The sequence below is a fragment of the Podarcis filfolensis genome (genome assembly GCF_964270895.1).
Source record: "Podarcis filfolensis genome assembly, chromosome: 7".
Lineage (NCBI taxonomy): Eukaryota > Metazoa > Chordata > Lepidosauria > Squamata > Lacertidae > Podarcis > Podarcis filfolensis.
In genome coordinates, this window is record NC_139603.1 from 50,003,769 (window position 1) to 50,028,668 (window position 24,900).

The window sequence follows — 24,900 nt, forward strand, 5'->3', positions numbered from 1 at the left end:
GTGGATACGTAGATAGCCATTTTTAAGGGCTGATGACCATTATTCAGATCCTAGCTACTGTGTCAAAAGATTATTGTGAAAAAGCAGTAGATTGGTGATGCAGGGGTGGGCCACATAAGTAACTTAACAGTTATCATCCCTCACAATAAATGAGAATTATTTGGAAGCCTTGTTAACCAATGGTATTCACTATGCAACTTACAATTTATAGGGTCAAATCATTCTGATTCATGGGTTGCATTGAGTAAAATTACTGCAAATTTAATACTGAATGTATTACTGAAGTAAAAGTCATACTATATGAACAGTAGTGCAATGTATGAGCTTTGGGAGAAAGTGTTGCTGACCCAGCAACACCAGTGACCATTATACTGGGTCCCAGGGCAAGCAGAACCCAGCTGCTCAATCATGTGGGTCACTCGCCAATTCTGTAGCTCAAGATCAAGGCATTAAGCTGAGGGAAGTATAGAAATATATTCTATTTAAATCAGTGGGAATTTGTTCAAGACAAGTATGTCCAGGTCGAGTATAAAATGTGTTTCTATTTCTTCCTGCATTGAATTAAAGAAGTTTCAGCAGCGGAAGGTAACTTGAAAGACAGAGACATACAAATAAATATTTATTGTAGAGATAATGGGTCATTTCAGAATAAGCAGTACATGTAAATTATGTGAAGATTTGAAAATCATATTAAAATATATAAAAATTGTCACTAAATGAGTGATTTAGAATGTTTTACTTACAATAATTTTTGTTCATAAAAATTTGCTGCCTGTGTTTCAACACAGCACTTATTGCAAAAGATAAAAACTTTTAAAAATTCAGTAGCACCATATTATCAAAATCAACTATGAGAATCCAATATGTACTCTTAAACTAGTCATGATATACTTTTTATATGTCTGTTTTAAAATGAGGGGCATATATCTAACTGTGGGACATCCACTATGTGTGTGTGTGTGCATAAGAGTGAAGCCTTAATCCTGCCTTTTCCGAATTTAACAAGTCTTTAACATCCTTCCGTTTTGTCACACACACTGCCCTATTTACAGTCTTCTGCTCCTGGCTGGAGCTTCAAGATCCTTTCACACCCGATCTAAGACTGGCTGTACGTGAGTGAAAGGAGCAATGTGTAATCCTGGCCCCAGGACTTATTGTCTTGGGCATGCCTTTCTTTCCTGTGCACTGACGGGATAACACCCTAAGACTTGTTTCAGCTGACATGCTTTGATCAGCAATCTCTCCATTCCCTGATGGGTCCATCTCCCCCACAAGGCCGGCTGTTAGCAAGCTGACATGTATCATGCAAGCAGCCATTAGAGGGCAGTCGCAATTCAGGAAGCAGAAGGGCGGTGAGAGCTGCTGCAGCTGCTGGGGAACCGTGCGGCTAACTTCTCAGAAGACCGTGTCTCTTCCGCTCTCCTAAGCAAGAACCCTATTTTGACACCCATGCAGAGACTGGCCGCCGAAGCACAAATTTCTGAGGTAACAGTGGGAGAAAGCAACATGTTAGAAAGGAGAGAAGGAGCATAGTCCACCTAAATGGGGCCTCCCAAGGTTTTTTTCCGCCCTTCCGGACAAGGCCTCATCATGGCACCTATGTTACAAGGCGGGCCTACTGTGGTCTCAGGGCTGATAATAACCCGATATCGGGTGTCCTTTGAAACTCTATATGCCCTTTGTCCACGTGTCTGTTAAAACGGCTCAATGCGATTTACACCGAAGGAAGAAAAAGAGCATACAAACACAATTATGCTTGAGACACAATGGCCCAGCTCCTTGCCTACCCTACACAGAAAGCAAATTCAATCGCTATCCGCCAGCCTAAGAGAACTGTTTGCAGAAAGAAGGGTAAAAGATGTGCAGGCATTTAATGAATTAAACGTTTCCGTCTGCGTTCAGAACACAGTCCGGAATCCTGTTTTCCCCTGATATTTTTCCTCTCTCCAAACCGAGAGGACTAGAGACTTCACAGTGCAATTCGTTCTCTCTGTTTTTAAACTAGGCAGCAATCTGTGTTCAGTGGGGTTTATTATGGTCAGTTAAGCGAGCAGGGTGCGTATATGCCATTCCACAAGGGAGTTTCGGAACCGAAGGGGGTTGTGCTGTGCATATATCCATTCCCCACAACCCGTCTTAAAACTCTTGCTTTGACGGGAGCTCTTTTGAGACCCCAGTTCTTGCACCTTCACGCGACAGGAAGGCAATGGTGAAATATTAGGTCTTGGCGAGCCCCTCACAAACGTGCCACTTTAAGCCTTTCGCGAGGAGGCCTGCCAGCGCGTAAAAGAAACTCGCGGTCGAAAAAGCGGCTTCCGCGTCGCCTCCGGGCAGCCAGGCAGGCGGAGGGAAGAGGAGGAGGAGGAGGCGGCGGCGACGACTCTTGTTCAATAACAATTCACGCCGGAGGGGAGGGGGGGACTATTGCCATGGCAACCCCGGCCTGCCTGTTGGGAAGAGGCCGCCGCGGCGGCGGCCTAAGACCTACATGGAGAGCGGCGGCGGTTTGACCGGCTTGGCCTCCGGGAGCCCTGAAGATCCCGGCCCGGCCCCGAAGCTTGCGACCGACCTTCCCGTTCTCCCGAAAGGTAGTGGCTGGGGCTCTAGGCCGCACCTCGAGGCGAAGGGCGGGCGTGGTTTTATTTTTGCGAGGTGGGGGCCGGGATTCGGCTTGTCGGGGACATAAACGCCGAGAAGCCGGCGCGGGGCTGAGGCTTTTAGAGTCGCCTCGCTGTGCTCTTCTTCCTCCTCGGGGCCCTTAAGGCCTCGCCTCTCGCGCCGTCCGTATCGCGACGGTGGGATTTCCTTTAATTGTACGTAATATAAATATGAAAACACATTATTTGCATGCCGACTTGGTTAAAGTTTCCGAAGTGGTAACAAAAACCAGCACCGGTACGTTGCTTTCAGTGCATTAAGAAAACCACAAAATAATGGCCTACAATTTATATTTTGCGTGAGGCTCGCCGTGAATAAATACCCTTTTACTCCAAAGTAAGCCCTCCTGCGTTACATGGGGCAAGTAAGACTTGTGTTGGGTCGCAGCCTAAAATGCCAAAGGGCAGGTGAATTAGGCCGCCAATAGATATGTATTTTTTTTTTTATTCATGGCAAGAGGGGCCATCTTGCAGGAGGGTATAGCAGAGTTATGGGGCCATGTGAAAAAAGGCATTTGATGGAAAATAACCTGAACAGAATGGAGGATACAGAAGGAAACGCTCCTATAATCAAACCTCAGACAAACCTTGACCATCTGCCATTATGGCTGGAACGGGTGGGAGTTTGAGGCCAACAAAACCAGGAGGGCCACAAGTTCTCCATTCCATTTTTAGGGCATTTTACTACACCAATAGCAGTAGGGGCAAAACAACACTAGGTACTGGTAGGTAGCTCCCATGCGGTACTGCAGAAAATAAATGTACCTTTTCCACCACCAGAAGTCCATTCATTCTTCACTTCAGGCCTTTGAATCATCCTTATCCATAGTGTAGGCAGCTATAGTTTTGCGCATAGTGAAACCAAGCTGAGACGTGTGTCTCCCCAAAGTTTTAGTCACACTTGCCAAGTCATATATGTCAAGGGGTCACAGCACTCATTCTTCTGTGCTCTTAAGGGGCAAGCTTTCATGGCCTTCTCAAATACTGTACTCAAGGAAGTGAATAATTAAGTGAAGACAAAAGACAGGATAAACACTGTCTTATGCTCTTGTTCCCAGTACTTAGGGTGATAATTGTTCTCTATATGTTGTTCCATTGCTCTTTCAGAAGTACAACAGTTTGCTGCCATGAATGAGGAACCTGCCACTATTTGTTTCAATGAAGATGATTATTACTGTCCTGTTTGCCAAGATGTGTTTAAAACACCTGTGAGGATTTCTGCTTGTCAGCATGTGTATGTATCTATGTCTCTGGCCCATTTTTATTTGCCCCTCCATTGTTAATTATATATTTTCTCCCTTCCCTCATACTCTTCCTATCTAACTGATCTCAGTAAACATTTGTATTTTTAAGGAGGATGTTCTCTTGTTAACCCCACTTTTGAGGAGGATGCAACTACTTTTACGTATGCTAAACAAGTGCCAATTCATAAATTTTTGTAAGTGCTTCTACTCTTGTATATGCTGCATAAGATACTTTTTCTTGAAAAATCACCACAGAAGCCCTCCATGAAGTTTGTGCTTGCTTGTTAAAATACATCTACTGCGTCCTTTTGAGTTCTGTTTGTTCCCATGCACAGCACAAATTCGAACATTTGCTAAGCTTTACTAAGCATCTTCAGTGTTGTAACCCAGATAATCTTAAAGCTACTCAGAATGGAAATAATTCCAGTTTTTGGATGTAGATAAGAATAGCCTTACTGCACAATATCTCATAAAAGCAAATTCCATAAGTTCATTACATGTTATGCGATAGTGTTTTTTTTTAAAGAATGTATTGAATCTTCTGTCATTCAGTTTCATTGGATGACCTTGAGTTCTAATATTATGAGAGATGGAGAAAACTTCCTTTCACTTTTTCAACATAAGCATAATTTTATAAACCTACACAGTGATTCCTACCCATCCTCCCTCATTTGCCTTTTTCTTCACTATTAAAAGCCCCAAATGTGATGACTTTTCTCATCAGAAAAGTGCTCTAATCACTCTGGTAGTTCTCTGTATCTTACTGTTTCAGATCTGGCTCAAGTGCAGATCTATATAAAAGTGGTTTTTTTTGAAAGGCGGTTTAATTTTGAATGTATTTTGTAATTATCCTTGGTGTACAGTTTGCCCTTTTCACAGCTGGTGTGCACTGGGTTCATTTTTCATTTTGTACTCTGTCATAACCCCTCAATATCTTTCTTGGTGAGTAACTGGCAGTTTTGATTCCCTGAAGTTAGGTTTTTTTTGTCTCAGTGTACATCACTTTGAATCTCCTTTGTCACCCCCACCTCCCATTCACACAGTTTTGATATGTTTAGGAAGTCTGCTTGGATTTTTACCATCCTCAATATATACCGTAATCTGCAAATTTCACTGCTCTCCCCAACTTTAAATCATGAGTATATGAGTTATCACATATACAGAACATTATTTTTGTACTCAACTTTATATTTGGGTTCAGGTTTTGCAGGAAATGTTTCTTAATGGCTATGAAAGAAGGTGGAACACATTGCCCACTATGCAGAGGCATTGTCACCCGAAAAGAAAAAGCACGTCCTAACAGAGCCTTAGATGTTGAAAACAACATGAAGAAATTGGTGGGGAGCTGTAGATGCTGCGACAAACAGGTATAGTAGATGTAAAATAGTGTTAAAAGTGAAACTCTGTATGCTTATCTAGAAGTAAGCCCTTTTGAAAACATGCATAGGATTACATTGAAATAATATTTATTGCAGACAGGTGGGTAGTGCACCATCATCTGCTACCACATTTTACATTATGAAGATTCTGAGAAAAAGCAGACTGACTTTGAATAACAAACAAGTGTTGCAACTAGGCACTGATAGAATGTATTCCTTCACTTTTTTTGTTGTGATTTGGGAGCACTCTAGTAAATTAAAACTGTTAATAATACTGAAGAAGACGTGGAGGTACAAGAATGGCTTGAGCAGTGACTGTAAGACTATCTTAACCAGCTTTGAATTACCTGATTGAAGCTAAAGCAATCCCCAAATATACAAAGAAGCAGCTAACCATATGTGCATTAACTTTTTATCTATCTTAAGGTCTTGGGAAGCTCAAACCATAGAATACTGTAGAGTTTTATGATCTGTCACCTGATCTGGTTGTTTAACTCCTGTGTTGAGCTCAGTAAAACAAAAATATTTATAAGGCATGTACGAAAATATGTGTTAATGCTTAGTTGAATGAGCTTTCAGTATTGCAAATCAAGGGAATTTAGAAGAAAGTTTTGTAAACTAGTTGACATGATTTTCCTCAACTAGTCACAGGAGTAATTTTTTTAGGTAACTATAGGATTGCCCATAAATGAGAGTCAACTCTAAATGAGACACAACTTTATTTACAGATAAGATTCTCGCGTATGAGACAGCACTATAAATCGTGTAAAAAGTATCAAGATGAGTATGGTGTTTCTTCTGTAATTCCAAGCTTAGACATATCTCAGGATTCAACAGGAAACAGGTAAATACCTATTTGCAAGCAGCTTTATACATTTTAATGCTTGCTTTTTAAAAAAATGTCCCAAACTATTGTATATTGCGTTCTTTAGATTTGGCATGGGGGAAGTTGTTAAACAATGTAGCTTAGAATTTATTCACAGGGTGGTTGAAGTGTGACTGTAAAGTACACTTTATTATGTTATATCCAAATGAGAACTTCCGACACAATGTTATAATTATCTTTTAGGCTTTGGAACTTAGTTCTGATTATGAAATGCCAAAAATCACTATTTAAATCAACAAAAATTACTTTGTGTATTGCAAACCTTTGTTTTGTTTGCAGTATGGGCACCAGGCTTCAGCGGCCCTTGGCATAATGGTGATACTGCCTTAAACAAAGGCAGGGCTCATTCCTGCTTTAGGTGGCAGCTACATCCTTCTCTGCTGCTTTGGTGGTCCCAGTGCCACTCACTGTCCTCCACTCAGATGCACTTCCATGGACATGCAGCAGCACTTTTGAATGGGAGCTAAGCTCAGCTTCATCCATGGTGGCCACCCAACACCTTATGCAATGTTTCTGAAGTAACTTTAAAAAAAAAATGTTTATTTAGATAAGAACATCTATAGTCCAATTCTAAACATGCATTTTTTGAAAGCAAGTCCCACTAGTATCAATGGGATTAATTTATTCATCATACTGCTTTGAATTGCAACCTCTTCTGTATTTAATTTGAAAATAAATTCTCACGCTTTGTATGAAGTTTTAGAAGTGACTCTTCTACTTCGGAAGTTGGAGAAAATTCTAATCTACATGTTCCTGAAGAAGCTACAAGGTAGAACTACCTTTGAAATCAATAACTATGTGGTTTTAGGTATTGGTGGGAAGGAGTGCCAACAAATGAAGGGAATCTTCAGTAGAAGACAAATTTCAAAACAAATATCATAGTCTAGTGGCTCTGATGTATGCTCATGCAGGGACTTTAATGTGTGGATCCCAAGCTTTGAATAAGAGATGCTTCCTTACTGATTTCAGTGTCGGGTATTAGATTACCAGGTGACAAAGTAAATAAAAAAGCTATTTCTCATTAGAACTTTATGCATGCATTGACTGCCTCATGGGGTTTGGACTGGGGCCCATTTGGCTTTCTTTATCTACCTTCAGGTCTTTTCACATATGTGTCAGGCATGGAGAATTATACTCCTGTATCAGTAACCTGAATATTTTGTATAAAAGTGGTTTTCAGCCATTGGAAACCACTAATGTGAAGGTAGCACAAAGCACATCACGCTACAGTTAAACTTCAAAACAAGGCAGAATTTTGGATTTTATCAAAATTTGAATTTTGGGTTTAAGGTATTAAAACAGATTTGTGTCAAGGTGAAGTATAAATAGGTATGTGATACTTTATAATATATTTAGGTCAGGTAAAATCAGGAAAATGGAATTTGATTTGTTTCTTAGAAAAAGATAGTCTAAAGAAAACAACTTTTTATATTTGAAGCAATGCAAAGTAATCCTGTGATTTACTGCAAAAGCCGCTGGTGATAGATGAAAGTGATCCTGTTGAAAGACTAGGTAATCTTAAGAAAACACCCCCAAAAAGCCTTAAACTGAAAAATACATAGCATGACCTCTCTTCCATTGGCTTAGTAGATATTCTGTTATTCTTTTGTTTTAAATCGCACTGTAAACTGCCCTGGAATATTAGGAACAGACTATATACAGTGGTACCTCGGGTTAAGTACTTAATTCGTTCTGGAGGTCCGTTCTTAAGCTGAAACTGTTCTTAACCTGAAGCACCACTTTAGTTAATGGGGCCTCCAGCTGCCGCCGTGCCGCTGGAGCACGATTTCCATTCTCATCCTGAAGCAAAGTTCTAAACCTAAGGTACTATTTCTGGGTTAGCGGAGTCTGTAACCTGAAGCGTCTGTAACCTGAAGTGTATTTAACCCGAGGTACCACTGTAAATACCTTAAATAAATCAGCAAGCTGCATTCAAATATGTTAAATTTTGACTTAGTGCTACATGAATTCACTACAGCAAGCCTCGATGTGTTTTGGTCTCATTTTATGCATTTCCTCCTTTTGCTGAAATTAATGGGGAAATGATTGTGGGTGACAGAGTTCCTTGAATATGTAACATGCTGTTGCAGGGATTTTCATCCATGTGTGCCTCTTTCTCATATTTGTTTTCAGTGGACAGCCTACATTCAAATGCCCTCTGTGTCAAGAAAGTAACTTTACAAGGCAGAACTTATTGGATCACTGTAATGATAGGCACCTTTATCAACTAGTTCCAGTAGTGAGTATGTGTATATAAAAAAGAAAGTTTGTGAAGATTTTATCCTAGTATGTGTGAATTAAGCGCTCTTTTTTTTTTTGGAAATTATCTTAATTCTATGACAATAGCAATATTTTCAGAAAGAATGAGCCACCCTCTTCTCCCTTCAGTGATGGATCCAACAGTTACAGCATTTTCCTCAGTTTTATACTGAATGACATTTTCCCATTTCCGATCTTTGTTTTTTTTTTTAAGTACTTAGATCTGTAATTACAAGACATGTTTTCCATTTTCAGTTTGGGATTATCATTGTTTTATTTAGTATTCAATAAGTTTTCTTAAGGGTAGCACTGTGGGTTAAACCACAGAGCCTAGGACTTGCCGATCAGAAGGTCGATGGTTCGAATCCCCTTAATGGCGTAAGCTCCCGTTGCTCGGTCCCTGCTCCTGCCAACCTAGCAGTTCAAAAGCATGTCAAAGGGCAAGTAGATAAATAGAAGAAGAAGAAGAGTTTGGATTTGATATCCCGCCTTTCACTCCCTTTAAGGAGTCTCAAAGCGGCTAACATTCTCCTTTCCCTTCCTCCCCCACAACAAACACTCTGTGAGGTGAGTGGGGCTGAGAGACTTCAGAGAAGTGTGACTGGCCCAAGGTCACCCAGCAGCTGCATGTGGAGGAGCGGAGACGCGAACCCGGTTCCCCAGATTACGTGACTACCGCTCTTAACCACTACACCACACTGGCTCTCATAGGTACCGCTCTGGCGGGAAGGTAACTGGCGTTTCCATCTGCTGCTCTGGTTTGCCAGAAGCGGCTTAGTCATGCTGGCCACATGACCCGGAAGCTGTACGCCGGCTCCCTCAGCCAATAAAGCAAGATGAGCGCTGCAACCCCAGAGTCTGTCACGACTGGACCTAATGGTCAGGGGTCCCTTTACCTTTACCTTTATGTTTTCTTAAAAGACTGCCCTTCATTCTATTTTTGCTCAATCTGTCGCACATTGCTATTAGACACATTTAAGTCCATTTGAGTTCAGTGGAAGTACTAAGCACTTAAGGAGTGCCCAGCTGGGGCAGGATGGTGCTCTGTTTTACAAGTAGTGCCCAGTATTGTTTAAATGGGAGATATTAGAGACATACATTCTTTTAAAAACTTTTTGTCTTAAGTCCCATTTTCCAAGATTTGTTTTGTAAAAAGATTGCTTAAGATTAAGGGCAGAAATAGACAAGGAGTATCTTCTTTAGAAACATAAATGTTCAGTGTCATTTCCTTTAAAGAATTTAAAGTATGTGTAGTTAACTTTTTAAGTTTAATCTCTTCTATTCACATTCCTTCCAGGAGTATCCTTTTGTTTTAAGAATGTGTCTATTTTAAGGCATTTCTACGTAGTATGACTTAGTATGATTTTCATAGAAACAAATGTTGATCTACTATCTAGTTATGTAATTTATGTGAGCAATTGTCTGCCTCTTGATTCTCTCTCTCTCTTTTAAAGATCTGTCCTATTTGTGTCTCTTTTCCATGGGGAGATCCTAACCGGGTTACTAGAGATTTTGTTGGCCATTTAAATCTAAGGCATCAGTTTGAGTATGGAGATTTTATGGTAAGAGCTTTTCTTTTGTTCTTGCCCCCTATTTAAAATGTTGACATTTTTAAATCTCTATGCTGGAAGACTAAATTAGAGCCTTATTCATCTTGGATTAATTTGGGTAAAAGCACCTTCTATATTAGATTGCCAGATTTAAATTACCTAGAAGCCTTGCTTTACCAAGTTCTACAGCTGTCCTGGTAAATTGTGAAATCTCTTTCCTAGGTAAATTTGGAGAAAAGGCTAGAAAAGCACTTAGGGGATTTTGTGCATTTAAAACACTTCTACCCTGCTTTAGCCATAAAGGTTCCAAAGTCAGTTTATACCTCAATAAACCATGCATATACTAGTCTCTACCCTGAAGCTTACAATTTAAAAGATAGGACACACAAGGACGAAGATGGGAAAGGACAGGAAAAGCAGACTTGGTCACTCTTCTCAAAAGTTACAGTTCATATAACAACCAGCTAAATTGGAAGTTGTTCAGGCAGCTTCATGGAATGACTGCTGTTGAGAGAGAACCAGCCAGTCTCAACAAACCTGATGAGAATAGATAGCCCTGCTTCTCTCCTCTCCTCTGTAGCCTGACAGCATGGCTGTGGTGATAGTGAAAGGCAGATGGTGTCTCAGCAGGTCTAGTTTCTCCCCCTGTCAAATGTCAGCTGTTTACTTATGCTGTCTGGCTAGGGAACAGTCTGGCTGGGGAACAGTCTGTGGTGCTGGGATGCCAACAGGATTTCCTGGACCTGTTACACTTTACTTAGATTGGGTCCTCTTCAATCCCCCCAGCAGTCTGTTGGAAGAATTTAGGCTTAAGTGCATATATTACCTTCACCTATATTTTACAGGGCCATTACAAAGATGAAAGGGAGGATAATATACACAACCTTGAACTCCTCACTGGAAGAGCAAGATATAAATATATATCACAGATCATGTAAACAAAAAGAAACATGCTCAAATCCAGAAAAGCCGTTCCCATCTTGCTTTAACTGCAATGTTCCATAATCTAGGGTTGCCATATGTCCAGAATTTCCTGGACATATCCAGAATACTGCAGCTGCAAGCAGTGTCTGGGTGGAAATGGGTGAAATGTCCTGGAAAATAGGAAAGGGGGGGAGGGAAATCCATTTTTTTCTCAGTAAGTAGGAGGATTCATTTATTTCACCGGAGTTATTTCTGAGTAAAACATATCAAAACCAATTCTGTTTTATATCCCCTAAAATTCTGCTGAATTAATACCAAATAACATAACTAATAATTGCTCCTTAACATTATCTCAAGTAAAAATACTGTTCCAAAATAACATTGCTTGCTTTTCCTTTAAATGTCCTGGTTAGATGTGAATCATTGCCATAACATCACTCATAATCAACATTTTGCAACCATTCATTTCTGGAAATGTGTTGGGGGAGGTTCCAGTTTTTAGTAATTTATTTTGCTGTTACTAGCATGTTAATTGCCGGAATGATAGCCTTCTTTTCTAAAGGATCACTTATATCATTTAGCAGACTATTCATATACATTTTCCCATTGTGTGCTCTTTGTTTTAGTAATTAATGCAGAGTACATGATGAACTGTAGAGTGTTATAACTTGGTCTGGGGGAAAATTCTAAACCATTTTTGTTGTTGTTTGTATTTAGAATCCTCAGCTGGATGAGGAAACTCTGTTCCAAAATGCTGTTGAGGAATCTTGTCAAGAGAACCTTTGAAATCTCTAATTTGTTCACATCATTGCTTTCTGCGAGGGGAGAAGCTGCATCAGTGGTCTCAGTGTTAATAAAAGGGAACCCTTGTATCCAGTTTAACTGTATAGCAGTATTACTTTCCCTTGAATTTATTTTAAAATGCTTTTTATTTAAACTAACAAAAAAGCATGTTATATTATAATACTTTAATATGGGGTGTTTTTTCCTCCACATAATATTAGAAATATTTCAGATATCTGGCAAAAACATTACTGTCTTTGAGATAAAGCTATTAAGAGCCATTTTGCATCATTTGTTTTGTTATTTTTAAAGAAGTGTTACACTATAGAGAAAAAAATTGCACTGGGACAAAGTATTGACATACAGATAGTAAGGCCAGGGTGGTGGTTTTTATTCTTTTTTGGATGAGTTAAATAACTTTTCTTCTATGCTTACTAAATCTATGTTAAAAGCTAAAAAAACCCAATAATTTCTAGCCCAATACTATTCTAGCCCCAGCTAGTGTTTACATAAAAGAACATGCACTCAATGCTGTCAAGAATCTCTTAAGTAGCCACAATCTGGAGGCTTCCTAGCTATGGCATACTTACTACTTGGCCATTTTCTAGACACCAGCCACTTACTTGTAAAGTAGCCTATCTTAAATTGATAGGTTTAATTTATTTTATTCAGAGTTTGGTTACTTACTGCTTTTTGGATTGTATCATTATTCACTTGAGAAAGTTTATAAAAACTTTTTCCAGTTCTTTAACAAAATTTGGGATAAAAAAGTCAGAATAATGAGCTGCAAGTATGTTGAAAATACTAACTGACTAAAGAGGTCTTTTATTGGAAGTGCTGTTTTAGGGGGAAATTGGTCTTGGGTCAATATCAACTTAATCTGATTTTAGATACGAGCTTTCTGTTAAATTATCTCCTGTACACTTGTTTCAAAGCCTAGTCCTGGAAACCATGGGAATACCTGTGCATCTTCAAAAGCCATTGTACATTTGAACACTCTAAACATGGGGTTACCACTTCATGAGTCTCAGTGCCCAAACAATCCTTGTCCAGGAAAGGGTGCAGTTGACATTCCACCCAAAGCTGATGGTAGGCTCTCTGCCATGGAGGCCACACAGGCCTCATTGGACAAAGATTGTTCCATAAATACTCCTAAACTCTCTGCATGTTCCTTTAGAGTGCAATCCAATCCAGAACAGGCAAGTCCCAAATTCTCAGGCATGGGAATTGGTCATCCAGAGCATCCTTGTCTTAGCAAAATTCAGCTTCACTTTTTTGGTCCACATCCTACGCACCCTGATTCCAGGCACTGTTTCATCTTGTGCATGCCCTCTTGACTGAGAATTAACAAAGAGCTGGGTGTCATCAGCACATTGATGCCACTGCCCCAAGTCTCCTGATGACTGCTTCTGTTGGCTTCATATAGATGTCTAATAGCAGTGGGGATAAAATAGTGTTGTGCAGTACCCCACAACTAAATCACAAGGGTACTGATACATAGTCCCTCAGTACTATTATCTGAGACTGGCCCTACAAATAGGAGTGGAACCACCATAGAGAAGTTCCTTCAACATCCAACTCACAGAAGGTACCATGGTCAGTGGTATCAAAGCTGCAGAGAGATAAGCAAGAGCAACAAAGTTTCACTCCCCATCTCTCCTCTGGGGAATATTATTCATAAGAGCAACCAAGGCTGATTTTGTGTTAAAAAACATATTGAACCCATATTGGAGTGGGGGCAGTTAATAGTTTTCTTCCAAGAGTTTCTACAGCTGCATTGCCACAATCCTGAAGCACCTTGCCCACAAAGGGTATTAGACACTGGATAGTAGTTGTGCTATTGGTATAATTAGGAATGAGCAGATTCCCTCAGTACCATGTCATTGTTGCCTCTTGTCTCTGTAGCCTAATGCAATATTAGGTTGCTTTAACAAATGCATAGTATGCAAGTCATGTGTGGTAATAGTTCTACTCTATTCTGTGCTGGTCAGGCTGCCTCTGAGGTCAGTTCTGAGTGTCTAGCACAGGTTAGTCCCCCCCCCTTTTTAAATTTTCATTTTTCACATCACACATAAAACAACATATTCACAACACACAAACCATATTGCTTAAAAATATCAACTCAGATTCTTACAGTACACTCCAAAAAAATCTTTCCACATATTACCATGCAATTTCAGTGTGTATGTGTGGGTATAAATATAATCTTGATGCATATACTCCAAAAAATGGTTGTCACACAAAGAAAAGAAAGGGGTTAGAATTCCCTTTAGTTGCATGAATCTGGCACATCAGCTTTTCATCCAGGGCTATTGTCCATGCTCGGAGCACCTATTTCCGCTGAGAGGAAGAACATTAAGAGTTATTTATGAGCGACTGGTGGAGTAGACATGGTCTTTATTACAAGTAAAGGAAGTTTAGGGGAAGGTTGTAGGTCCATTTTGTATATTAAAATCAATTCTTTAAATATCAAACCCCAAAATTGATAAACATGCCCCAAACTTAGGATCTTCCAATTCTATAGCCACTGTTTTCCTCCTGGATCTTGAATCAAAGACACCAAGACTTGGAATGCCTTATAGTATATAAGCAAGTGGCGCACTCCCAGACCAGATTTTAAATTTATCTTTGCCAAATTTTAAATTGTTAGGCATTATAGTTATTGGCAAGACCTGAAATAGTCAGAGAAACTACAGAAGGATCAACATATTCATAGCCACAATGTGGCTCAAGCAAGAAAGGTTTAGACTTTTCCAGGATTTCAGTTCCTGTCTAACTTGAGATAACAAAGACTCAAAATTTGCTTTCCTTAAAGAGTGCAAGAATTTTGATATAAATATTCCCAGATATTTCAGCTTTTGAGGACAGATTGTAAAACCCTCAATGCTTTGTATGAAAGTTTGAGACTGGTAAGACCACAAGAAACATAATTTCAGATTTGGTTTCAGAATTATTCAGTTCTTTAATAACTTCAGGTATTGCCAATTTCGGTTTTGATAACATGAAAGCTATGCCATCTGCAAAAAGGTTAGTATGCATTTTACTTTAAATTTTTTCACTTTCTATATTCACATTGTTTCTAATGACTGTTGCCAATGGTTCAATAGACAAGGCAAATAAAAGCAGAGACAAAGGACAATCTTGTTTTACTCTTTATAGAGGTTTCTGAGTTGAGACCATTACATAAGACTGTAGCAAAGGAATGTTTGTATACTTCAAAAGTCGAGTTAATAAACCACTCTCATGCTAAGTCTATACATCAGTGATTTAAAAATGACCAACTCAGCCTGTCAAAGACCTTGTAAAAATCCCATGAGATTATTGCAAGTGACTTACCTTTCTTTTTACTATAATAAATGACATTCAATAGGTGTCTTACTGGATCCACTATGCCAGCGATACAGAAAGCCTACCTGGTCTGGGGAGATAAAATTTGTAATGAACACATTTAATCTGTTTGCTAAAATGGCTGTATACAGCTTAGCTTCTTGGTATAACAGGGCTAATTGGATGCTACAATTCCTCTAGGTCAAGGTTTCTTCTAGCTTTTGGTAGTACTGTTATTTTAGATTGATGCCAGTAATACGGTGGAAGTTCTGCCAAAAGAACTTCATTAAACAACTTGGCTAGATGGGGAGACAGTTCATTTCTAAAATGTTTATAGAATGTTCCTGTAAAACTGCCAGCCTCTGGTGCTTTGTATCCTCGTAGTTTTTTAATAGCCATTTGCACTTCCTTTAATAGATTTATTCGAAGACTGCATATGATCCATTTCTAACTGTGTTAATGAAGTTTATCTAAATAGTCATTGATAGCAAACACAGACGTTGATGGTGAGCTGTGTAATTCTGAATAAAATTTATTAAATAATCCACATTTGTCTTTTTCTTTGTACTGAAAAATGCCAAAAACATCTTTTATGTGTAGCACTCTTCTATAGGCAACATTTTGTTTGTTGGTTTGTTTGTTTTTGTTTTTATTAAAGATTTTCTTGGTTTAGTACATGCCTTGTCTCTTTTTTCAGGTTATACAGTCTTTCTTGCAAATCAGTTACATTGGTTGTGATACATTAGTGTTGATACTGTATATAAGGTTGGGGAAGAAAGTGGGAGAGGGTGGGGTGGTGAGGCTTATATTCTTTTATATAGTGTACATGTGAGGTTTTGTGTCAGTGTCAACTGGGTAGGTTCTCTTTCTATTTGTTTATTACATTTCCTTGCTATTGAGAGGTATTGGGGGGCAATATTATTTCTTTGGTGGAGGATGTTACGTTACCATCTTTTTTAGTGACAGTGTATTATTGTTTTGAGTAATTTCCCCCCTGCATCTATTTGCTAATAATCTGGAGTTCTTTCCTCCATATTCATAAAAGCATTGTTTAGAGCATAAGATATTAATCATTGTTTTATTGATTTCTATAGAGTCAATTTTTGTTCTTTTTTGTTCTATGAGTTTAAGGAGTTGGTTGTTGTTTTTTTGCTCCTGCTTGTTTGTAGTGTGATGAGACGGTTGTAATGTCTTGTTCTAATTTACCAATTTTTGAGGAGGATGGGGCTGAAGGACCATGCTGGGGTAGTTTGTGCTTCCTCTCTTGAGGGTAGCTTCTACTGGGGCATGATCTGTGATTTTAATGTTACCAATGTTTGTTGTTTCTGTGTGAGCAGAATGCTGTCCAGTCTGGACATGGTGCCGGGACGTCCAGACTGGAATGTGGCTGGTGTCTCCCAGGTTCTTTTCTCCCCAGATGTCACAAAGGCCTCCGTTTTTAGCATTTTCAGTAGTTGGTCAGTGTCTCATAATTGTTTGGGGTTTCCCTCTGAGGAAGGTTGCCCAGGGGGTTGTAGGAGGTTGTAGGATGGATGTCTTTTAGGGATGCCTCTCATATTGAGGTTGAGGTCACCTCCTGGGATTGTTTACCCTTTGGAGAAGGAATTTGTTTAGTGTTTCCTGGATGAACTATAGTTGTTTCGTGTTTCGGGCATATATGGAGCCAATTGTCAGTTTAGTTTTGCCATTAGCAAAAATGAATCTACCTTTTTGTGTTTTAGCACTGTTGTGGCTTTAAAATTTAGGCCTCTCCGTGGGCCTTTCCTGAGCCAGGTGCCACCCATTGCTGACTGAACCTGGGTTAGCTCAGGCTTTTGCTTCTTTTGGGTGGGTTGTGGAAGGCAACGTGTGGTTTCACTCACCAGAACAGACACTTGTGGAACAGAAGTAGAGGTCAAAAACTTTTCTCCATAAAGGTCATACTTTTTCTCCCTGGCTTTTTGACTGCATATTTTTTCTGGAAAATGATCACTACTTAAAACATCTTTGGTTACTTTATAAAGGCAATGCTTCCAAGGGATTGAGAGGTTTGGTAACTTGACACGAGGCGGTATTCCACCAAGTTTTACTCAGAGTAGATCCATTGAAATTAATGGCCCTTAGTCATTAAGTTCAGTGGGTCTATTCTGAGTCAAACTTGTTGAGTACCACCCTTGGTTTTCTTCTGAACATCACATGTAAAAGTTTGATTCTCAGCAGTTGAATGGTACAGTATTGACTTTTCCTTTTCTAACTTCCCTAAAAATAATATGATTCAATCACTAGGGGGCACCAAGCACTTTTGAAAGACATTGCTCTAAGATACAATTAAAAAAAATATCATTCTGAAAATGTTTTCGTCCTCTACATTCATTCCACAAGTGTTTGTTCTGGTTTTGTGGTGATTTTTAATTTGCACATTTTTCAGTCAAATGTGTGTCTTGTACAGCTTGTGAATATATCTGCATGACAGTACTGCAAATGAAATGTGTTTTCCAAGAGTGTTCAGAGTATATAGAAATGAAGGAACGTTTGAAGCCCCATATACAATACCATTGATCCATCCAGCTCAATATTGTGTACTCTGACTGGGAGCAACTGCAGGATTTTCAAACAGGGAACACTCCCAGTCCTAGTGGTAGACGTTGAGGCAAAAAACATTGCTAGTTTTTTCTGTGCAGGGTAAGACTGCAGTAAACTGGATTTTAACGCATCTCTGATAAACGGAATTTCCCTTTTAGTGTTTTTAGATTTTCTTAATAACCTTTGGCATGATCATAGAAGCTGCACAAATGTTCTGCAGGAAACAGCACCATAACCAGAAACAAAATCATTGTATGTGACAGAACCGGGAAGATTCAAGGCATGCCCGTAGGCAAGCTCTCCAACCCAATGTTCTAGAAATACAACCCGCAATCACTCTATGTTGGCACATTGCAACTTACAGGCAACTTAGCAAGACTCCCGTCTTGTTCATCTTGGTAAGGCATGCTGCTATATCTGTGTCAACACAACAATATCAATAGTGTAAAGCTATGTATTGTGTTTAGACTTAAATTTTTTCTCTCTTGCACATATGTGGGTACACCACTGTGGATACATAACCAGATTGCCCCCTGGCTATTACCCCTCCCCCAGCCTTTCCAGTTTTTCAACATTGACTTGGAACTTTTTATGGGAATGAAATGGCCAGTAACCTGAGTCATTCCCATCACAACTGTTGTAACAAAAGGTTACTAGATGATGAGGGCAAGAATCAGGCTGTTATAGTGAGTATTAGCCCTTTCCCTCGCCAGTCTAATGCTAAGCACTGAGATACTCCTAGAAACTGCTCCAGAGGCGAATTTAGGGCAGCATGGCTGCTTCTGCCACACTGGGTGCCAAGCCTATGGGACGCTGCAGGGGGTTGCAACTATGACATCGTGAACTGAGCAGAGTGGAAGGTGAGAGGCGGTGTGTGTGTGTTTGTTAGGCTGAATTTTGTCCTCGCACGGCATTGCTGAAATGTGAAAGACCAAAGTCTGCCCCTGACAGCTCTGACACAGCACAGCTTTGTGAAGGGTTGGGAAGGTGTGCTTCATTGAGTCCAGGTCCCCCCACGTTCCAAGGAGCAGTGCAAAATTGCCTGTGGGAAAAGAAAGTAATGCTAAAACTTCACTTTAACCTTTTGTGCATACTACAAAGCAGCTTATATCCAAGAAAGCAGGCAATCTGCAATATATGGCAATGACTAATATAAAAAAAATGCACTGATGCAGTTTGCAGTTTTTGTATTTAATTCCATTTCATTCGACTGGTTTTATGAGCAGAAGTCTAGCTATGTGCATTAGACTGATTGCATGGATTACATGTGCCTATAATTCCATTTTCAGTTTTATGATCCCATTTACTAGTTCTCTGAATCTGGTGGCTTTCTCTTGTTAATGTGGGAGAAGTTGATTGGAGAAGGTTATTGATTGCCCTTGTAAGTTTTTCTACTGAATTATGTGGCTTCTACTGTTTAAAAAAACAATACAGGAAAAGTACAAGTTGAGAGCTGAGTGTATTTCTTTCAAAATAACCATGCTGAACTCACTTCATAACTGTTGGGAGAGAGAAGTAAAGAATGAACAACTGGCTTTTGAGTAAGGGAGAAGTACAACATACCGTAGGTAGTAAATTATTACAGTATAAGCAATAATTTCATTCATGTTATCTGCTTGGCAATTGGAATTTATTCTGTTCTTTGTGGGCTCTTTGATCTATGGATATATTTTTTAGCATTTACTTTTCTCTCTAACATAGCAGCCTGCTGCTTCATCACACATATTAAGGCTGCAATCCTATATATACACTTACCTGAGAGTAGGGATGGGGGAGTAATTTCATTCAGTTTCCATTTCAAAGCCAACCTACCCTAATTCATGCTTTCTGAAACAATATGACAACCGAAACACAAACATCCTTTGAAAGTCGCACTTTGAAAGGTCCAAAGGCTGGCATTGAAGATGTATGCCTTTGTAATGAGATGGATCCTCTTATGCTAGACATAATCTGTATTTCTCATACTTTGGATGCTGCGCCCACTTTGTTTACTCAAGAGACAAGGTAGGATTGGCAGTTTCCATTTTGCAAGTGTCAGACAGCCATAACTGCAAGGGTTCTCTTCCCTTCCTGGGAGATGTTCCAGGCTAGGGCCAAGGTGAGCTCCTCTTCTAGTCATCGGCAGGAAACAGATTTATTTCAGTGGAGTTAATGAAAAAGAGGGTCACCACTGAAAAATCTTCAAGGTTGATGAATAGTTACCCCATAACTCTATCTGGATAAGCCATCACGTAATAGTACTGATAGGGGTGGAGTCGATTGCAGTGTGATCCTGACCAAGGCGTTCCCATAACAGTAATTGAAGGGAAATGTAGGCAACACAGACAAAATCTGATGAAGAATTTTAAGATTGGCTTCTAAATAAAGATCTTCACTTCTCCAAAGATCAGCAGTACAGATCAATACCACTGGTTTGGACCTATGGAGGTCATGGATCTGATATATAGGATCCTAGAACGAGGCTGATCAAGGTAACCAAAGAGATTTTGAGGAGGGGAGGAATTAAATGTACTGTGTCCAAAATTCTGTCAGCATAAGCAATTTAGCTGCCCAAATGGAATGATCCCTGCTCTCCTTCTCTTAAATGTTCTGGGTTTCCCCCCAAACTTAAGCTGAATGTGGCTGTGCAAATAACTGAGTCTTTGTCTAGGTTCATCATGAAGATACCTCGTTTGAGGCATCGCATTTGGTTACTTCCACCATCTTTATCCAACGAGAAGTATATAAAGGTAGAAGAAGACCAATCAACAATCGTTTTATTCTGGCACTGATGTTCGATGAAAAAGTTGAAATGCCCTCTTGCTTCATTCTGTCAAAAGGTATATATCAAACACCTGCAATACAAAGGTCAAAGTTTTCATTTATGATGGCACTCTAGATATAAATGCACAAAAATTAAAAGATTACAGCTCTTACTGAAGTTGTACATCATGGGTTTGTGGCTATTTTATGTGCTGCTGAGCGGGGTTATTCTGCAGATAGTTTGCTGTCTGGTAAGACAATAAAAACCATACTTTAATTCTTAAGGACTAGAGTGAATTAGCACATTTGTATTTAATGTGCATATTTTTTAAAAATGCGAATAGTTTCTGTAAATCGGGGCCAGGGGTCATAATTATTGGGGTTGCAGTGGGGAGAGAGAGTTTAATCATTTCCTCCTTGGCTGTGGTTCTGACAAAAATCATTCTTTTGGAGTTAACTTCTGCCCAAGATTGCATGCTTCTCCCTCCCTTCACTTCTGGTGCAGCCACAAGGATGAGATCAGAAGCTTTTATTTCCAACTTACACAACAGTTTAGCATTGTGGCTTAACCTAAACTGTGGTTAATTTTATCTATGCCAGAAAAGAAGGGGGATGTGCATGAGCCTAGGGGCAGGTTACGTTGGTTCCCATCAGAGTAAATGCAGCCTCTGTCTCTGTGTGTTCTGTCCCCTATTTTAGAGTAGTTGTTTTATATATCAAAAGCTAAAACAATTTTTAAAGTTTTCAAAGTGTAATTATACAAATACAAAAAAGAACAAGAAGCTTGCATTGTTATAAGTTGTTAATGAATAAATATCTGAAATAACATTTGTACCATAGCGTTATTTCTACTTGTATTCTCTCACTTATTATAATGGTATGTGTTCTAATATAACAAACTGGCTAAACTGTATGGTCCAAGAGGCTAGTATAAACCACAGTGTTGTATCCATAGAACAACATGATAGACATACGGCACACCAGCTATTTAAATATCCTTATTATGAAGTGTGGGTAATGAATATAGTTTAATGATCCAGTATTTTCATATATGCTAGGTTATGTATAATATCCCAGTATCCTAGTGACCAATATTTAATTTTGTTTAAACACCTAATCCAGGCTCTAGTGATTTTCTTGAGCTGAGGCCTGGGAAATGATGCTGTGTCTTTTTTTGCACCTCCATATGCACACCATTCTCTTGTTTTGTACAACACTAGTTCCTCTTCCTTTCCAGTTGTGCAATTGTAGGATTATGGAAAAAGAAATTCTCTTAAACTGTTCTATGATAGAATGAGTATTAGGGATTTTAATCCCAGCTCCACGCAATTGCTAAGCACACCATCAGGAATATTATCACCACAGTTTCTAATATATAAATATACCAACAAGAGAAAGCAATGGTTAACCAATATTTTTAAAATATAGCAAGAAACGGGGTTTAGTCCCATGTCTCAGGTAGAACATGTTTTCATATATGCACAGAAAATCATATTATAGGTGTATAATATTGCAGTGAATCTGACTTTAAACTGTTGATGCAAAACTTGCCAAATGAATTTGGCTGATAAATTTGGCTGCACTTGCCATTAGGTATCACTTGTAATCTACAAAGAACAGATTGCACATCTGACTGTTTCCTCCTTTCTTTTATTCTAGCCTGTTCAAGAACTACAGGGTGAGTTCTATTTTGTATCTTACTAATTGTGACAAAATAGGGGCAACAAAAGCAGCTGCTCATGAACACAGCAGACGCAAAAGCTGATTTATAATTATGGTTAGCACATTGACATTCTGATCCTAAGTGTATTTACTTGGAAATTAAGTACCATTGAGTTGAGTGGAACTTGCCTCTGAACAAGTATGCTTCTAGAACAATACAGAGGTGAGGAGAACCAAAGGTGTGCACTGACCAGATGGAAGGTGGGGCCTGTTTTTCTTCCTCTGCCCACCCCGCACCCCAGTTCCAGGAGCTTTCCTTCTGAACAACTTTTGCCCTTCCATTTATCACCGTGGAGGGGCTACATCAGTTCCAGGTCTGGTGTGGTTTGTCCCTGGTTCCAGAGTTGTGTTGGGGGAACAGAAAGAATTAGGATCTGGCAAATCCAAAACCTCTCCTAGCATGACTTCTGCATGCTTCCTTATTGACCTCTTGACATTGGGGCTCTATTGGGGGAAAAAAACACTGGCTCTGCATCTTTCTGCAGCCTCATGGAGGAGGCTTACAAGGTCTGATCTCCCTCTCTGTGGAAGGACCTCTCTCTCTACCTGTGGAGAGGGACAGTAACAGAAAAGTATGGCCTCTAGGATGCAGGGGCATCGTGTGTGGGGAGTCTACCAGGGCAATAACCCCAGGCATATTGTTTTAGGAGGTGTTGCACATTTGGCTCCTCACACTGCCCTGTCAGCCCTGTGCTGCTTTTTGTGAGGCTAGGATCAGATCTGAATGATTCACAGGGCAAATCATGCAGATCGGATCCCAGCCTCGTACGACTGGCTGGGCAGCATGAGCAGGATGCAACAGCCATATGGCCTTCAATCCCAGTCTTGCCCTTGCTTTGCGAGGCTGGGATCAAAGGGCGCATGGCTGCTGCATCCTCCTCACGTCACCCTGCCAGCCTCGAGCTGCTTTATGAGGCTGGGATGACCCAAGGCCTGTGTTGGCCAACTGGGCTCCCCTCTGCATAGGCGGGCAGGTGGTGCAGCGCAGCCCGCTTGGCTACGGTGGTGGGTTCTGGTGGTGGCGGCAAGGACTGGGATGGCATGGTGGGCTCCGTTGACCTCTGCACCCTGGTATGCCACTGCTAGGATGCCCTGCCGGGGACTGCAGCCTGCTTGTTGTAATGGATAAAATATAATGGCCATAATTACAACTATCTCTGTTTTCTTTTTGTTTTTCAGAAAGAAATGAAGACAGTGGAATAGATCAAGATATCTTTGATATCAATGAAGGTTTTTTTCAGCCTAATGTTTTAATTATTATTGTCTTTTATAATAGTGTGTGTGTGTGATCATGGATTAAAATGCACTAACCTGCCATGCGTTTCTTTTTTAGCATTGGGACTGAACTTGTTCGAGGGTGATATCAAACTTGATGAGGTGAGTTGAAATGACAAACAGCAGTATAAATGACTGCTAACTTGGGGATGATGAGCCCATGCTTCCCTATTGTAAAAAGGTGATAAGATTTTGCCCTAGTCTGAGATCTTCCCTTGCTTCATAGCTCCTGATGAAGAAGCTCCTGGCTGTTTTTGTAATGCCCGCCTTTCACTGCAGCCCCTTTGAAGCTTCCCATCCTTCTACTCCTCACACTTTATTATTTTCGGTGCCTTGCCGATGGAGGCTGCTACACCTTTAGCATTGCACTATACCAGGCAGTTGAAAGGAAGGATGAGATGGGCATAAAGGTCACATCAGTCCAGTGGCTGGGGAAGTTGGACCTTGAGGTTGAGCCAGGAGCTTCCTCCTCCATGTGATGCCTAAGGCTATAGGAGCTCCATCAGAGTGAGGAGCTATTAACCCTGTTTATTAGCTATAAATGTTTTCTTTATGAAGCTATAACTGGAAGTGTCTGGAGAGGAATTAATATAGAATGTCTGAGATAATAAAAGAGGAGAGAGTACTGTAAAAATGTGGAAGCATGACACAGAATATAATCAATTCAGCCATTAGGTTACCATTATTAGCATTTTAATTTCCCTCGCATTGAGATAGATGCCAGTACAACGCTGAAAGCAAAAATGCTAACCCTGTGCATATCACAGTTCATGGGAGAGGTTTACAGTACATCTTATAGTACGTGTGTGTGTGTGTGTCATTTACAACCTGTACATCTCATCCAATCTTATGCTGATAGTTCAATTCAATTCAATGATTAGACCACTGTATTTAACAGACTTGTATGGTCAGAAGATTCCAAAGAAAGTTATAACCCTGTACTTAAGTGTCATGGAAAGTTAGGATGCAGCAGATTAAATTGTGGTTCCATTGTTGATTTTTGCCCAGGCAGACATACCACTGCCTCAGTGTTTCAGGGAAGGCCGTATAAACAAACACCCATGCCTTTTCTTAATGGTCTTCTGTCTCTGGCTGGAGTTAGTTAGCAATGCTCCCTGGAGTCTATGTTGCAACTACAAGTGGATACAGGCCCCCCCCCCCCATTCCAGCTATTACTTCTAAAAATGAATCCTGTGCAGCATGCGAGATAAGACCTGCCTGCCTATTCCACCAACTTGGGCAAGAGCTATGATTTAAACATACTATCTTTTTCTTTCATTGTTTGGAATTCTGTGTTCTTTGTGTTAATAAATCTAAGTTTTTTTATTAGCTAACTGGTATGATCCGGTCCAAGAGAATTTAGAATGTTTCTTACTCCCTGTGATTACTTTGGTACCCTTCCAAGTAAACAGCAAGTACTGACGACCCTCCAGGGGAATTTGATGCAGGGATACTAGAAGATGGCAGTGACTTGGTGCCCCAGTTAAATCTTACACCTCCTTTGTAATACTTAATAGCCCTACTGCTCTGACAACTTAGCCTGTGGCAGCAGCTGTTGACTCTTTGTAGGGTGAATCCCAGAGAAAAACT

General features: G+C 40.0%; 2 protein-coding genes across 3 annotated transcripts in view; both read left to right on the forward strand.

Annotated features, from left to right (window-relative positions):
• Window positions 1-2,414: 2,414 nt before the first annotated feature.
• On the forward strand, window positions 2,415-15,681 carry RNF138 (ring finger protein 138). Its single transcript, XM_083623110.1, is given in 9 exon segments — window positions 2,415-2,480; window positions 2,483-2,588; window positions 3,765-3,891; window positions 5,103-5,268; window positions 6,009-6,124; window positions 6,864-6,935; window positions 8,300-8,405; window positions 9,880-9,987; window positions 11,617-15,681. Coding segments are annotated over 9 exon segments (921 nt in total). The 5' UTR covers window positions 2,415-2,429; the 3' UTR covers window positions 11,686-15,681.
• A 1,644-nt stretch (window positions 15,682-17,325) lies between these two features.
• MEP1B (meprin A subunit beta) overlaps window positions 17,326-24,900 on the forward strand; it is a 29,633-nt gene continuing 22,058 nt past the window's right edge. The window contains exons 1-4 of one of the 2 annotated variants that reach the window (XM_083622984.1): window positions 17,326-20,390; window positions 21,973-21,991; window positions 23,215-23,265; window positions 23,369-23,412. In XM_083622984.1, coding sequence (XP_083479110.1) covers window positions 20,349-20,390; window positions 21,973-21,991; window positions 23,215-23,265; window positions 23,369-23,412 — 156 coding nt within the window. In that variant the 5' untranslated portion in view covers window positions 17,326-20,348. Of the gene's footprint in view, window positions 20,391-20,463; window positions 20,565-21,972; window positions 21,992-23,214; window positions 23,266-23,368; window positions 23,413-24,900 lie in introns of those variants that run through there. The other variant, XM_083622983.1, reaches the window with a different exon arrangement.